At 44.4% G+C, this 16,471-nt stretch overlaps 1 protein-coding gene across 1 annotated transcript in view; it reads right to left on the bottom strand.

Annotated features, from left to right (window-relative positions):
• Positions 1–16,471, bottom strand: part of LOC107290506 — a 154,755-nt gene that overhangs the window by 9,736 nt on the left and 128,548 nt on the right. The window contains 1 exon segment of the mRNA XM_029284759.1: positions 3,832–4,597. Coding sequence (XP_029140592.1) covers positions 3,832–4,597 — 766 coding nt within the window.

Genomic DNA, 16,471 nt, shown 5'->3' with positions numbered 1-16,471 from the left:
CTGGGAAGTTTAAATGCAATAGATCCAATCAGCAATCATTACTCTACTCTACTCTACTCTACATTCCATTCCATTCCATTTCAGGCTCTGCCTTTGTCCCTTCTTTCCTGGTCCCCCTCGCCTACATCTACCCATTGCTTGCCGGGGTCTTACAGGACAAAAGCCTCTCCCCCTTCCTCGCCCCGTCTCCATTTTCAGGCAGATAGCTGCAACACTTGAAAGCAATTGCAAATGAGGGTCTTGCAAAAAAAAAAATTAAAAAAAAGGAAGAATGGTACTCGCCTGGCATCACGAGAGAAAAGGGAGTGCAAACTCCAGGCTTTTCCCTCTGCAAACCCGGCTCTCCGATCTCCAAGACAGGCGCGCAGCGGGAGGATAAGTTTGGCCCGGTAGCGCATGTGCTACGGCCTCGCACTGGTCTCGAGTAAGAGGTTAAAGGGAGAGAGTGCTGCTTCGTAGAAGGACCACGCTGGGGGTCACTTCCTGCCCCCCTTACGTCATTTCCTGCCCCCCCCCACGTTCCTGGCGTGGGGTCACTTCCAGGGAAAAGGTCTTTGGTACAGGTGTTCTGGATTGGACAGCTGGGAGCCTCTTTGCATGAGACCCCCATCTAGTGGTTCCCGCCTGCAATGAAAGGCAGAAAATTGAAGGAGGGGAGCTTGGGATGAGAGGAGAGATGGGGGATGGGAAGGGGAGAGGGGAGTCAATAGCTCTTCTGCTTTGTTTCATAGAGAATGGAATAGAATAGAATAGAATAGAATAGAATAGAATAGAATAGAATAGAAATAACGATAGAATAGAACAGAACAGAACAGTCTTTTTTAAGAAGAGAATGGACAGCCATTGATCTGAAATGATATAGGGTTTCCTGCCTGAGCAGGGGGTTGGACTAGGTCCCTTGCAACTTTATTTTTATTATTATTATTATTATTATTATTATTATTATTATTATTATTATTATTATTATTATTATTATACTGGACTAGACTAGACTAGAATAGAATAGAATAGAATAGAATAGAAATAAAGATAGAAATAACGATAGAATATAGAATAGAACAGAACAGAACAGTCTCTTTTAAGAAGAGACTGGACAGCCATTGATCTGAAATGGTATAGGGTTTCCTGCCTGAGCAGGGGGTTGGACTAGATGACCTCCAAGGTCCCTTGCAACTTTATTATTATTATTATTATTATTATTATTATTATTATTATTATTATTATTATTATTATTATTATTATTATTATTATTACTATTAGACTAGAATAGAATAGACTAGAATAGACTAGAATAGAATAGCAGAGTTGGAAGGGACCTTGGAAGTTTTCTAGTCCAACCCCCTGCTCAGGCAGGAAACCCAATACCATTTCAGACAAATGGTTGTCCAATCTCTTGTTAAAAACTTCCAGCATTGGAGCATTCACAACTTCTGGAGACAGGTTATTCCACTGATTAATTGTTCTAACTGTCAAGAAATTTCTTAGTTTTAGGTTGCTTCTCTCCTTGGTCAGTTTCCATCCGTTGCTTCTTGTCCTGCCTTCAGGTGCTTTGGAGAATAGCTTGATTCCCTCTTCTTTGTGGCAGCCCCTGAGATATTGGAACACTGCTTTCATGTCACCCCTAATCCTTCTCTTTATTAAACTAGACCAGGGGTCTTCAAACATGGCCCTTTTATGACTTGTGGACTTTAACTCCCAGAATTCCTCAGCCAGCGTGCCTGGCTGAGGAATTCTGGGAGTTGAAATCCACAAGTCATGAAAGGGCCAAGTTTGAAGACCCCTGTCCTGGACAGAAGGAAGTGAACTACCAATAACCTTTTCTGCCATCCTCACCACTCTCTGCACCACCTTCCTATCTGAAGCAGTGATGCTTCCAAAGCAGACAGTGATGCAATATGACCGGATGCTCTCTATCGTCCCTCTGTAGAAAATGGTAAGGACAGGGTACGAAGAAGATGCGCTTCTCTCATGTGACAAAGAAAATGCAGGTGCTGCTGTGCCCGCTTCCCCGGTGTCTCGCTGTTGAGCGACTAAGCTAGTCTCCATGCCAATCTGGCATTCAAGCTGCCGCTTGTACTATTGAACATAAAAAATGTGGCCTAATTGAGCATTGCTGCCTCAGTGCAACAATTTGTTTCCTTTGGATCTGTAGTTAGCCCTCAACGTATGACCACAATCGAGCCCAAAATTTCTGTTGCTAAGTGAAACACTTAAGGGAGTTTTGCCCCATTTTACGACCTTTCTTGCCACAGTTGTTAAGTGAACCACTTCATTTGTTAAGTTAGTAACGGGTTGTTAAGTGAATCTAGCCTCCCCATTGGCTTTGCTTGTCAGAAAGTTGCAAAAGGGGATCACATGACCCCAGGACACTGCAACTGTCATTAAATATGAACCAGATGCCAAGCATCTGAATTTTGGTCACCTGTCTATGGGGATTCTACAACGGTCGTAAGTTGAAAAATGGTCGCAAGTGATTTTTCCCCCAGTGCCGTTGTAACTTTGAGTACTCACTAAAGGAATGGTTGTAAGTCAAGGACTACCTATATGCGTGTGTCATGACCTCTTGTTGGGGTTTTCTTTCTGAAAGCAGAAGCTTAAACATAAAACAATATATATTTTTATATACCAAGAATATTGTCTTGCAAATTAGCCCACTCTAAACAGAGGAAAACCTTGAATGACATATACAGTAAGAAGGCAGGGGTGTGCTGGTCGGAGTATATAGCTATCTTAGGAATTAAGAGCTTTCCCCTTAAGGGATAGACTTCTGGGTAATGTAGTTTATGTTACCTGATCATATCTGTGTTCGATCTGGCCACTGGGAGGGACTTCTGTTTAATTACAGGATATCCTGACTACATGCCAGTCAGCAAGGTCTCCATGAAGTCCAGCCACGAGATCTAATTGCTTCGTTAGTATGGAAGAAGCTATTCTTTTTTACCTATGTGATGGGTCCAGATTACGATTTGTATTTCAGAAGAATCTCTAAAGTAACTGTAAGTTAATGTCTTGAGGATGCCTGATGAATTAAAGTAATTTGCATAAATCCCTTCCGTGGAGTTAATCTGCCTGTATCAAGCAAGATCGAGCAAGCCCCCTGCTTGATCCAGGACAAGGGGCGTGTGGCTGAATCTTCACAAATCACTGTAATATGTAGATACTTGGTTTAACATCTTGAATGAATTCAGAAAACTTGAATTGCCTGGCACTAATATCAATTTTTATTTCATATCTACTTACAACTATGCAGAATCCAGAAAAAAACAATAAAATGTAATACAAAATGAACTAATATCAGCAATGAAACAACTTTATTATCAATGTCTATGGAGATTCTCAATCATCCAAGTCATGGTTGTCCAAAAGGTGATTTTTCAAGAGGCAACTGGACTTTCTTGTTTTTCTTTTCTTTTCACTTCTCATCCAAGAAGCTTCTTCAGCTCTGACTGGATGTGGGGAATGAAAGGATTTATACTCCTTGCTAACCGCTGGTCATTTGCATTCTTTTAGAGTCGTTGAGGCCACTTGGAGGTTTGAGGACACAGATAACCTCCAGGTGGCCTCAACGACTCTCTACAAGAATGCAAATGATCAGCTGTCTGCAAGGAGTATAAATCCTTCCACTCCCCACCATCCAGTCAGAGCTGGAGAAGCTTCTTGGATGAGAAGCGAAACATCGTCAAAGAAAAACAAGAAAGTCCAGTTGCCTCGTGAAAAAGCGTCTTTGGGACAACCATGATCTGGATGATTGAGAATCTCCATAGGCATCTCATCCGTATGATCTTTTTATTGGGCGTAAAGGAACAGAGGTCACGGAAGAGCTTTCACTACTGAACTTTTTCTGCTATGTGAATCCTCTTATGAGAAGTAAGGTGACCGTTCTGACTGAAACTTTTTCCACACTCTAAACATTTGTACGGTTTCTCTCCTGTGTGGGTCCTTCTGTGGCACGTAAGCGAAGAACTCATTATGAAGCGCTTTCCACATTCCGGGCACTGATACGGTTTCTCCCCGGTATGGATCCTTCTGTGGCAAGTAAGAGATGAGCTAATACGGAAGGTTTTTCCGCACTCCAGGCATTTATAGGGTTTCTCCCCTGAATGGATCCTTCTATGGTAAGTAAGATCACTGCTGGTGTTGCAACTCTTTCCGCACTCCGTGCATTTATATGGTTTTTCGCCCGAGTGGAGTCTTTTGTGAGTGGTAAAGGAAGTCAAGCCATTGAAGCTCTTTCCACACTCCGTGCATTTGTACGGCTTTTCCCCAGTGTGGATCCTTTTATGGGAAGTAAGGTAACTGTTCATACTGAAGCTCTTTCCACAATCTGTGCACTTGTACGGCTTCAGCCCGGTGTGGATTGTTTTATGAGATGTCAGGTGACTGTTTTTACGGAAGCTCTTCCCGCACTCCAGGCATTCATATGGTTTCTCTCCGGAATGGATCCTTTTATGGGAAGTAAGATTATTATTCCTGCGGAAGCTTTTTCCGCATTCCGTACATTTATATGGTTTTTCTACTGTGTGGATCCTTTTATGGGCATTAAGATTACTGTTCTTGCTGAAGCTTTTCCCACACTCCATGCATTTATATCTTTTATCTCTAAGGTCAAAGTCTTGGTGTAAATTAAGAGAAAGGTTCCAACTATGCCTTTTTTCATCTTTTCTGCATGCATACGGAGAGATGAGGGATTTTTCCATGTCTCTATTTAACTGGGTTTCCTTGGGCCTTTCTGGTCCCCACAGATTTCCAAATATCTCTCCTCTGATTTCAGTTTCCATTGATTTTGAAGGCTCTACAGCTTGCTTTGTATAACTCTCAGTCTGTTGTCCACCACCTGCTGGGAACAAAATGAAAGAAGAAAGAAAATTTCATGGTTAAAGTACACATGCAGCATATCTCTATAGAAATGGGTTGAAGATTTCAGTTCTTCCTACAAGTGAGGAAAATATCAGATGGGAATTTCCCGTAATAAAAAGATTAGATGAATTAGAATAGAATAGAATAGAATAGAATAGAATAGAATAGAATAGAATAGAATAGAATAGAATAGGAATAGAGTAGAGTAGAGTAGAGTAGAGTAGAGTAGAGTAGAGTAGAGTAGAGTAGAGTAGAGTAGAGTAGAGTAGAGTAGAATAGAATAACAGAGTTGGAAGGGACCTTGGAGGTCTTCTAGTCCAACCCCCTGCTTAGGCAGGAAACCCTATACCATTTCAGATGAATAGTTGTCCAGTCTTTTCTTGCCACAGGAGAGAAGGGGTCAATTTATTCTCCAAAGCATCAGAGGACAAGACAAGAAACAATGGTTGGAAACTGATCAAGAAAGAAGCAGCCTGGAATTAAGGAGAAACTTCCTAACAGTGAGGACAATTAACCAGTGGAACACTGGTTGTTCCACTGATTAATTGTTCTAACTGTCAGGAAATTTCTCCTTAGTTCTAGGTTGCTTCTCTCCTTGATTAGTTTCCACCGGTTGCTTCTTGTCCTGCCTTCAGGTGCTTTGGAGAATAGCTTGACTCCCTCTTCTTTGTGGCAGCCCCTGAGATATTGGAACACTGCTATCATGTCCCCCCTCGTCCTTCTCTTCATTAGACTAGATATACCCAATTCCAGCAGCTGTTCTTTATGTTTTAACCTCCAATCCCCTGATCATCTTTGTTGCTCTTCTCTGCACTCTTTCTAGAGTCTCAACATTTTTAATGTGTTCCAATACTATTTGAGCTCAGAGGAAAGAGAATGCCTTACCTAAGGAGACCATATTGCTTGCATTTTCCAGCATCACGTCCTTGTATAGAGATTTTTGGTCAAAATTCAACATGGCCCACTCCCCCTCGGAGAACAGCACTGCTACATCTTCAAAGGTTATGGGCTCCTAACACAGAAAGATAACATTCCCAATTAATAGCTTCAAGAACAATACTTAGCAATAGCACCTAGACTTATATACCCTTCACAGTGCTTTACAGCCCTCTCTAAGTGGTTTACAGAGTCAGCATATTGCCCCCAATAATCTGGGTCCTCATTTCACCGACCTCGGAAGGATGGAAGGCTGAGTCAGCCTTGAGCCAGTGAGACTCGAACTGCTGAACTGCTGGCCGCCGGCAGAAACAGCCTGCAATACTGCATTCTAACCAGTGCGCCGCCACGGATCTTAACTAAAGAAGATCTCTGAAGAAAGTTTTTTTTTAAATAATTTTTTTATTAATTTTTATAATTAAACAACAAATAATATGATGCATCTACCTACACAAGCAAAACAGATAATCCTCCCTACATTTTCGGAAACGCTCGGCAGTCCCCGCCTTGCCTCCACCCTCATCCACTTTCCTCTCCTTCCTCCCTCTAAACCCACAACCTCTCCTCCTTCCTCATCACCAGAAGAAAGTTTGTTTTGACCAGGGGTAGGCAACCTTGGCTCTCTTATGACTCGTGGACTTCAACTCCCAGAATTCCTGAGCCAGCCATGCTGAGGGGAAAGGGAGAGGTTTTTAAGCTGAGCCATGCTGGCTCAGGAATTCTGGGAGTTGAAGTCCATGAGTCATAAAAGAGCCAAGGTTGCCTACCCCTGGTTTTGACCAAAGTCAGGGCCCAGGTAAGCCACAAGGGAGCAATAACACGAAACCTCTTCTTCTAGTCTCAGTCCCTTTTCATCTCATTTTAGAGGAGAATCTGTTACAGGCTTTAATTTTAAATCAAGTCTGACCTGTTGCTAAACAACACTTAGAATCTTTCCAACTTCCCCTCCATAATCCCCACCCAATGATTGTGCAGAATCTTCAAAGCCATTTTGTGGCTGCATTGCTTAGGAATCAACCGAGGACAAGACCTTGCTGCATCAGAGATTAGGGCTCTTCCCCATCGGGAAAGTACCGTGTTTCCCCGAAAATAGGACTGGGTCTTATTTATTTTTTGCCTCCAAAAGAGGCACCAGGTCTTATTTTCGGGGAATGTCTTTTATACTCACCTCCGGCACTGACAGCCCCCCTCCCCAGCTGGTCCACTTCTTCTGGGTCCAAAGGAGCAACTTCATCTGCAGCTGCACTCCGGCCTGCATTTTGCAGTCAGGCCTTTCCAGAAGGCCTATGCAGCCAAGTACCGAGCTATGGATTCAATTCAGAGGTCCTGCAAAACCAAGCTATGGATTGAATCCATAGCTCAGTTCTTGGCTGCAGAGGTCTTCTGGAAAGGCCTGTGACTGAGAAAGGCAGGCCTGGCTGAAGAAGACGTAGCAGAAGAAACGGGCTGGTGAGGAGAGGCCTAGCTGCCAGTTAAGTGGGTGCAGGGCGCGTGGGGCAGCTGCACAAACACACCTTGCCCTAGCTTGATTTTTTTAGGTGTGCGCCTCACCCCAAAACTAGGGCTTATTTTGGGGGTAGGCCTTCCTTTCGGGGAAACATGGTAGTTTTCTTCAATGAATTGCTCAGAGCACCGTGCATGACAAGTGAACCAGTCAACAAACTCCACTGAACACCGACACAAAGTTGTTGGGAGACCTCCTCCAGGTAGTAGCAAGAGTGCCATAACTCTGCAGATGACCTAATGGCTTTTCCCATCAGAGCGCTGGAAGCTTATCACGATCCGAAAAGCAAGCTAGAGGGAGCTAATAAAATAAAAGAGACAGCACCGGAAATGAGATTTGAACTATAAAAGATGGAATAGGATTCCCTTTGGAGAAATCATATTGTGTGATGTCTCCCTCAGGTGACTCCCCAGATTCCTCCTCAGATGTCAGCTCAGGGAAGGTTGAGCCCATTCCTGGCACGTCAGCAACTGAATTGATTGATGGCTCTGAACGGCTGTCCAAAAGAGATTTGGAGGAGGCTTCAGCTGGGGAAAGTTTGCAGTGGCCAACGGCCAGCAAAAAGGAGGAAGAACTGCCTCCACACCTGATATGAGAACACACAGGGCAGAGAAAAGGCAAGAGCAGAGAAGGTCAGCCAGACTACTTGAGAGGAGATGGCCTCACCCGTCTTGATGGGCTGCACCGGAAAGCTGGCTATTTATCACAGCAGACAGATGGAGGTGTTGCTGGAAACAATGCGTTGATTTTCTAGCTGTATGTTTGGTCATCTTGATTCCTGCTTCACTCTGGATTGACACCGTGTTTGGAATTGTGTCTTGGGGACACTGAACTTTTCTTGCCATGTGAGCTGTGTTGTGTGTACTGTAGATTTAAGTTTTTCCTGGTGGAGTTATTTTGTTTGAGCAACTATTAGACCATTGCCCTGTGGTTCCATCGTGGCCCGCTTGTGGCTGGATTTCAATGGGACAGTTCTAGGTTTTGGTGAAGGGAATTGCTGGGGAATATTAATACACTCACTAATCCACAGTTACGTGTATATGCGTGAGTGGGGCAACACACATTGGTACTAGAACAGACATGTCAAACACAAGGCCCGGGGGCCAGATGCGGCCCGTGAAGTGGTTTCATGTGGCCCGCGAAGCCATCCTGGAAACAGTGAGGAAACGGCCTCCGCTGCCTTGGCCCTGGCCCAGACCGGCCGGCAGCCAATGTACAATTTTATGGTGGCCATCTATGCTGAAACGCATTCAGTCTTAGCTCCACAAGGCCGTCTAGAAACAGCAAGGAACCAGCCCCTCCTGTGTTGGCCCCGCCCCCTGGGTGCATGCTGGGAGGTGTCACCCTTTGTGAGGAATGAAGAAATGGACCATGCCTTGACGCCTGCCTCGGTCCCACCCCCTTCTGCCAGAGACCCTCAGATCTGTCCCAGTCCTGCCCATGCCCCCACAGGCACCCTTGACGCGAACGATGTAGAGCTGGCCACGCCCACCCAGTAGGCCGCACCCACCCTGGCCACACACACCCAGTCCCCCCCGAGGGCAACCGCAATGCTGATGCGGCCCTCAATGAAATTGAGTTTGACACCCCTGTACTAGAAGGTCTTCCCCCTACCTGAGTTGGAAGTGCAATCACTGTTCCTTTTCCACCAGAAAGAAGAGCTGTTTCCACACCTAGCATCACTGCTGTTCCATTTGCTGAGAAAGAGATTAAAAAAGTAATTACATGTTTTAAAAACATCTATCACAGAGTCTGTAGGATTCTTGTAGGGAAAAATAGGAAGAAGGTGTGTGGAATATGTTCACCGCCTTATTTTCTAAAAATAATAAAGGTGGGCTATAAATCAAATCAACAATAACGCTGAATACAATGGCCTTCTTACATATAGAGCTAAAGTTCAGGTAGTCCTCGATTTATGACAATTGAGCCCAAAATTTCTGTCACTGAGGGAGACATTCGTTAAGTGAGCTTTGCCCCATTTTACGACCTTCCTTGCCACAGTTGTTAAAGTGAATCACGGCAGTTGTTAAGTTAGCAACACGGGTGTAATATGCATCTGACTTCCTCATTGATTTTAGCTTCTCAGAGGGTCGCAAAAAAGATGATCACATGACCCCCTGGGGACACAGGAACCGTCATGAGTCGGTTGCCAAGCATCCAAATTTTGATCACGTGACCATGAGGATGCTGCAATGGTCGTCGGTGTGGAAAACAGCCACAAGTCACTTTTTTTTTCAGTGACGCTGTAACTTCAAATGGTGACTAAATTAGCTGTTGTAAGACAAGGAGTCCCAATATAATAGGGCTATCAGTTAGAACAATTAATCAGTGGAACAAATTGCTTCCAGAAGTTGTGAATGCTCCAACACTGGAAGTTTTTAAGAACAGACTGAACAACCGTTTGTCTGAAATGGTGTAGGGTTTCCTGCCTGGGCAGGGGGTTGGACTAGAAGACCTCCAAGATCCCTTCCAACTTTTATTAATTATTATTATTATTGATCATCACACAGCCAGCCAGATGTTCAAACTGGATTTGGCATTTTTGTCTACCTATTGAGTCCTTACCAAGGACCTGGGATAGGCAGATGTGGATGTTTGATGGTATTACAGATATCGTCGCAGGATGGAAGCAATTCCTAGCAAAGCCACCTTTTGCAATTGACTAATGGCGAATTTGTCAATGCCAATGGTGTTCAAGTGGTGCTCCAGTTGTTTTGGGATTGCACCCAAGGAGCCTATTACTATTGGTACTACCCTTGCTTACCTTTGCCACAGTCTTTCTATTATTATTATTATTATTATTATTATTATTATTATTATTATTATTATTATTATTATTATTATTATTATTATTATTATTATTATTATTATTATTATTATTCTATTCTATTCTATTCTATTCTATTCTATTCTATTCTATTCTATTCTATAAAAAAGAATAGAATTAGAGATGGAAGGGACCTTGGAGGTTGTCTAGTCCAACCCCCTGCTCAGGGAGGAAACCTTATACCATTTCAGACAAATGGTTGTCCAATCTCTTCTTAAAACTTCCAGTGTTGGAGCATTCACCACTTCTGGAGGCAGGTTGTTCCGCTGGTTAATTGTTCTAATTGTCAGCACCCGTAGGCCAGACAAGGAACAATGGATGGAAACTGATCAAGGAGAGGTCAGGAAGTTTCTCCTTAATTCCAGGTTGCTTCTCTCCTTGATCAGTTTCCATCTGTTGCTTCTTGTTCTGCCTTCAGGCGCTTTGGTGAACAGCTTGACTCCTTCTTCTCTGGGGCAACCCCTGAGATATTGGAACACGGCTATCGTGTCACCCGAAGCTCATGAATAGCTCAGGCAGTACAGACTCTTCAGGTCTGTTGCATCAGAAGAACCTACCTGAAGATGGGTCCAGAAATGGTTTCTTCTGGGAGATCCCGCCAAAGACCAGCTCCTGAGGAGGATATTTATTATAGTGTTCAATTGTCACCTCCCTGAAAGGCTCCTGAGCATAAAACAATAGTCAGGGAGAAAAGGGAACAGTGCATTAATGCCCAGTGCTTCCAGCACCCCACTCTCCCTTCAGAATAGGGACTGTACTCTTCATATGCCCTCAGAAAGATTCAAGAACAGACAACAGACGATTTAAAGAGGAAATTAAATCTCCTAACAACAATTAGAGATAGAAGTTCCAAAGGTGCTTTTTCAAGAGGCAACTGGACTTCTCATTTTTGACACAGATGGCCTCTTTGACCCCTCTTTCAAACCAGTGGTCCTCTCTGTCCAAAATGAGGACTTCGTTGTCTTTGAAAGAGTGCCCTTTGTCTTTTAAATGCAGATGGACTGCTGAATCTTGTCCTGGTGGGTTTGTACTCCTGTGTTATGACATGGCATGCGTTTATGAAGTGGTTGTTTTGCTTCCCCAATGTACAGATCTGCACATGGCTTACTGCATTGTACTGAAAATACCATGTTACTCAGTTTGTGTCCGGGTATTTTATCCTTGGGGTGGACAAGCTTCTGGCTTGGTGTATTCTTGGGTGCATATTTATAATAATAATAATAATAATAATAATAATAATAATAATAATAATAATAACAACAACAACAACAACAACAACAACAATAATAATAAAGTTGGAAGGTACCTTGGAGGTCATCTAGTCCAACCCCCTGCTCAGGCAGGAAACCCTATACCATTTCAGACAAATGGCTGTCCAGTCTCTTCTTAAAAATTTCCACTATTGGAGCATTCACCACTTCTGTAGGCAGGTTGTTCCACTGGTTAATTGTTCTAACTGTCAGGAAGTTTCTCCTTGGTTCTAGGTTGCTTCTCTCCTTGATTAGTTTCCACCCGTTGCTTCTTGTCCTGCCTTCAGGCACTTTGGAGAATAGCTTGACTCCCTCTTCTTTGTGGCAGCCCCTGAGATATTGGAACACTGCTATCATGTCCCCCCTCGTCCTTCTCTTCATTAAACTAGACATACCCAATTCCAGCAGCCGTTCCTTATATGCTTTCGCCTCCAGTCCCCTAATCATCTTTGTTGCTCTTCTCTGTACTCTTTCTAGAGTCTCAACATCTTTTTTACATCGTGGTGACCAAAACTGGATGCAGTATTCCAAGTGTGGCCTTACCAAGGCATTGTAAAGTGGTATTAACACTTCACGTGATCTTGATTCTATCCCTCCGTTAATGCAGCCTAGCACTGTATTGGCCTTTTTGGCAGCTGCAGCACACTGCTGGTTCATTTAAGGTTATCTATGTCAAAATTGAACAGCCCTTTCTCAATAGAAGGGGAGGGATACGACATCATCTATCTCCAGTCTACAACACAGTCCTTTCAGCAGTTCCAAGAAGGCTCCACATCCATTTGCATCAGTCAGGTGACCCTGAGGACACAGGTAAACCCCCAAGTGGCCTCAACGACTCTCTAAAAGAATGCAAACGACCAGCTTTCTGCAAGGAGTATAAATCCTTCCATTCCCCTCCATCCAGTCAGAGCTGAAGAAGCTTCTTGGATGAGAAGCAAAAACATCTTCAAAGAAAAACAAGGTAGTCCAGTTGCCTCTTGAAAAAACACCTTTGGGACAACCATGGCCTGGATGACTGAGAATCTCCATAGACAATTAGTTATAGAAGGGAAGCATTTAAACATTGAGTAACATTATTTCCCATAATTACATCTTTCGGCATGATACGGACTCACCTGCAGCTTCTTCTCCTGCGCCTGGCTCAGGAGAAAGCCTTCTGCCAGAGCCACCGCCTGGGAGCAGGTCTCTGCTCCACATTCCCTCACCCAGCTGGCCATCTCTGGAGGAAGGACAGCCAGGAACTGCTCCAGGACCAGAAGGTCCAGCATCTCAGCTTTTGTGTGTTTTTCTAACTTTAGCCATGGACGGTAAATGTGGTGGAGTCGGCTACAAAGTTCTCGGGGCCCATCAGCCTCTTGGTAGCCGAATTCCTTGAAAGAGTGAATTCGTAGGATCCCATTGGTAGTTCCCCCTTCCAGGATGTATTGATTGCTTTTTTCCATGAATTTCCCAGCAGTTTCATTCAAGGCAATACTGGGGGCCTCTTCCTTCTCCTTTCCTTGCATTGCTTAAATGCTGTTCTGGTCAAATTGAAAGGACTTTATCGATCTGCAAAACACTTTTCATTGATAGGAGCAGGATGGCAGGAAGAACTCCCCTATGCTATCTCTGGAGACGAGGATTTTTTCTTCCTGGAAAACCGGAAACTTTACACACAACCAGAGGTCTCTTCAACAACCGAGCTAAGGGAAAAAGGAAACAAAACATTTAAAAAAGCATTAATGGCCGAGTAGAGTAGAAACTCAACATTAAGAAAACCAAGATCATGGCATCCGGCCCTCTCAATTCCTGGCAAATAGATGGGGAAGAAATGGAGGTAGTGACAAATTTTATTTTCCTGGGCTCCAAGATCACCTCAGATGGGGACTGCAGCCAAGAAATTAGAAGACACTTGCTCCTGGAGAGGAAAGCTATGGCAAATCTAGATAACATACTAAAAAGCAGAGACATCACCCTGCCAACAAAAGTGCGTATAGTCAAGCCCATGGTTTTCCCAGTTGCAATGAATGGCTGTGAAAGTTGGACCATAAGAAAGGCTGAGCGACAAAGAATTGAGGCCTTTGAACTCTGGTGCTGGAGAAGACTCCTGCGAGTCCCCTGGACTGCAAGGCGATCCAACCGGTCAGTCCTAGAAGAGATCAACCCCGACTGCTCTTTAGAAGGCCAGATCCTGAAATTGAAATTCAAGTACTTTGGCCACCTAATGAGAAGGAAGGACTCACTGGAGAAGAGCCTAATGCTGGGAAAGATTGAGGGCAATAGAAGAAGGGGACGACAGAGAATGAGGTGGCTGGATGGAGTCACTGAAGCAGTAGGCGTGAACTTAAATGGACTCCAGAAGATAGTAGAGGACAGGAAGACCTGGAAGAACGTTGTCCATGGGGTCGTGATGGGTCGGACACGACTTCACAATTAACAACAACAAGAGTAGAATAGAAGTAGAGTAGAGTAGAATATAGAATAACAGACTAGGAAGGGACCTTGGAAGTCTTCCAGTCCAACCCCGTTGAGGTAGGAAACTCTATACCATTTCAGACAAATGGTTGTCCAATCTCTTCTTAAAAACTTCCACTGTTGGAGAATTCACAACTTCTGGAGGCAAATTGTTCCACTGATTGTTCTAAGTTCTAACTGTCAGGAAATTTCTCCTTAGTTCCAGGTTGCTTTTCTCTTTGATTAGTTTCCATCTGTTGCATTCAGATGCTTTGGAGAATAGGTGGACCCCTTCTTCTTTGTGGCAACCCCGGAGATATTGGCACAATGCTATCCTGTCACCCGTAGTCCTTTTAATTAAACTAGACATACCCAATTCCAGCAATCGTTCCTTATACGTTTTAGCCTCCAGTCCCCTGATCATCTTTGTTGCTCTACTGCACGGGTGTCAAACTCGCCACGTGATGTATCGCGATGTATCGCGACTCTTTTTGCATTCCGGCAATGGGGTGGGCAATGGCTTCGGTATGATGAAACTGGCCCATGGGCCAGCCGTTTAACACCCCTGCTCTACTGTGTACTCTTTCTAGAGTCTCAACATCTTTTTTACATCGTGGTGACCAAAACTGGATGCAGTATTCCAAGTGTATATAATAATAATAATAATAGTAAAGTTGGAAGGGACCTTGAAGGTCATCTAGTCCAACCCCCTGCTCAGGCAGGAAACCCTATACCATTTCGGACAAATGGCTGTCCAGTCTCTTCTTAAAAACTTCCAGTGTTGGAGCATTCACCGCTTCTGGAGGCAGGTTGTTCCACTGGTTAATTGTTCTCACTGTTTCTCCTTAGTTTCTCCTTAGTTCTAGTTCTATGTACACACACACATATACACAGAGAACCTACACACACACACACACACATACCCATATCCATACCCATACCCATTGTTATTGTTAGTTGTGAAGTCGTGTCCGACCCATCATGACCCCATGAACAACGTTCCTGCAGGCCTTCCTGTCCTCTACCATCTTCTGGAGTCCATTTAAGCTCACGCCATCCATGAGGTGACTCCATCCAGCCACCTCATTCTCTGTTGTCCCATTCTTCTATTGCCCTCAATCTTTCCCAGCATTAGGCTCTTCTCCAGTGAGTCCCTCCTTCTCATTAGGTGGCCAAAGTGCTTGAGTTTCAACTTCAGGATCTGGCCTTCTAAAGAGCAGTCGGGGTTGATCTTTTCTAGGACTGACCGATTTGAACGCCTTGCAGTCCAAGGGACTCATAGGAGTCTTCTCCAGCACCAGAGTTCAAAGGCCTCAATTCTTTGGTGCTCAGCTTTTCTTATGGTCCAACTTTCACAGCTATACATTGCAATTGGGAAACATTGCATAGCTCATAGCTTCATTGAGTTACGCAAGCCCGTTCGCCAGGACAAGGCAGTAATCCATGAAGGAGACCCATACCCATATATAACACATATATACACATGATACATAGACAGATAGACGGACAGATATAGATAGATAGATAGATAGATAGATAGATAGATAGATAGATAGATAGATAGATAGATAGATAGACAGACAGACAGACAGACAGACAGACTTTCTATTGAGAGCAGGCAACAGAATTTCATTTTTAATGTTGGCCAGTGTGTTCCTATTAAAAAAAAAGTCAATAAGGGTTGCCTTATCTTATCTCCTTGCCTACCTCCACCACCATCCCCGCCCCCGCCTTTGCTGCCCGGGTTTTCCAGGAGAAAAGCATCCGCTCGCCCCCCCCCCGCCGCCCTCCCCTACCTTTTGCTCTAAGGCTGCAAGGGCGAATGCCTCCAACCTTGCAAGCAATTGCAAAAGCGGCTTTGCAGAAGGAAAGCTTCTTCGCGTGACATCAAGAGGGAAAACGGAGCGCAAACTCCAGCCTTACCCCGGCAAACGCGACAAAGCCTCCAATCTCCAAAGCCAGGCGCGCAGCCAAGGATCCGAGCTCTTCGGAGCTGGAGAGCAACGCAAACTCCCCGGCCAGCCTCCCCTGGTCCTCCAAGGAAGGGTTAAAGAGAGAGAGTGCTGCTTCCTAGAAGGTGCACGTTCGGGGCTGGGATTTTTTTTCCCCCTTGACCGTGCTGGCGTGGGGTCCTCCGGGCTCATTGGTGCAGGTTGTCCTGGATTTGGAGGCGGGGGGAGAGAGAAGGGGGAGCCTCTTTGCAGGAGATCACCGTTTAGTGGCTTCCCCTTGCACGGCCACCACGCGCTAACCCGGGATTTGTTTTAGGACTGGCTCAATTTCAGGGAACGTCTAATTCATGTTTTTAAAAGCTGAATAATCTCATTTTAATGTATGCTGATTGGTGAACATTTAAAGTGACAATAAAGTTATTATTCCATTCCATTCTATTCCATTCCCAGTTCTATCCTATCCTATCCTATCCATCTCATTCCAAAGCGCCTGAAGGCAGGACAAGAAGCAATGGGTGGAAACTAACCAAAGAGAGAAGCAACCTAGAACTAAGGAGAAACTTCCTGACAGAACAATTAACCAGTGGAACAACCTGCCTCCAGAAGCGGTGAATGCTCCAACACTGGAAGTTTTTAAGAAGAGACTGGACAGCCATTTGTCCAAAATGGTATAGGGTTTCCTGCCTGAGCAGGGGGTTGGACTAGATGACCT

The sequence above is a fragment of the Protobothrops mucrosquamatus genome, unplaced genomic scaffold, assembly GCF_001527695.2.
Source record: "Protobothrops mucrosquamatus isolate PMUCROS unplaced genomic scaffold, P.Mucros_1.0 scaffold910, whole genome shotgun sequence".
Taxonomy (NCBI): Eukaryota; Metazoa; Chordata; class Lepidosauria; order Squamata; family Viperidae; genus Protobothrops; species Protobothrops mucrosquamatus.
The sequence above is the reverse complement of the archived record's forward strand: the minus strand, read 5'-3'. Positions and strand labels throughout refer to the sequence as shown.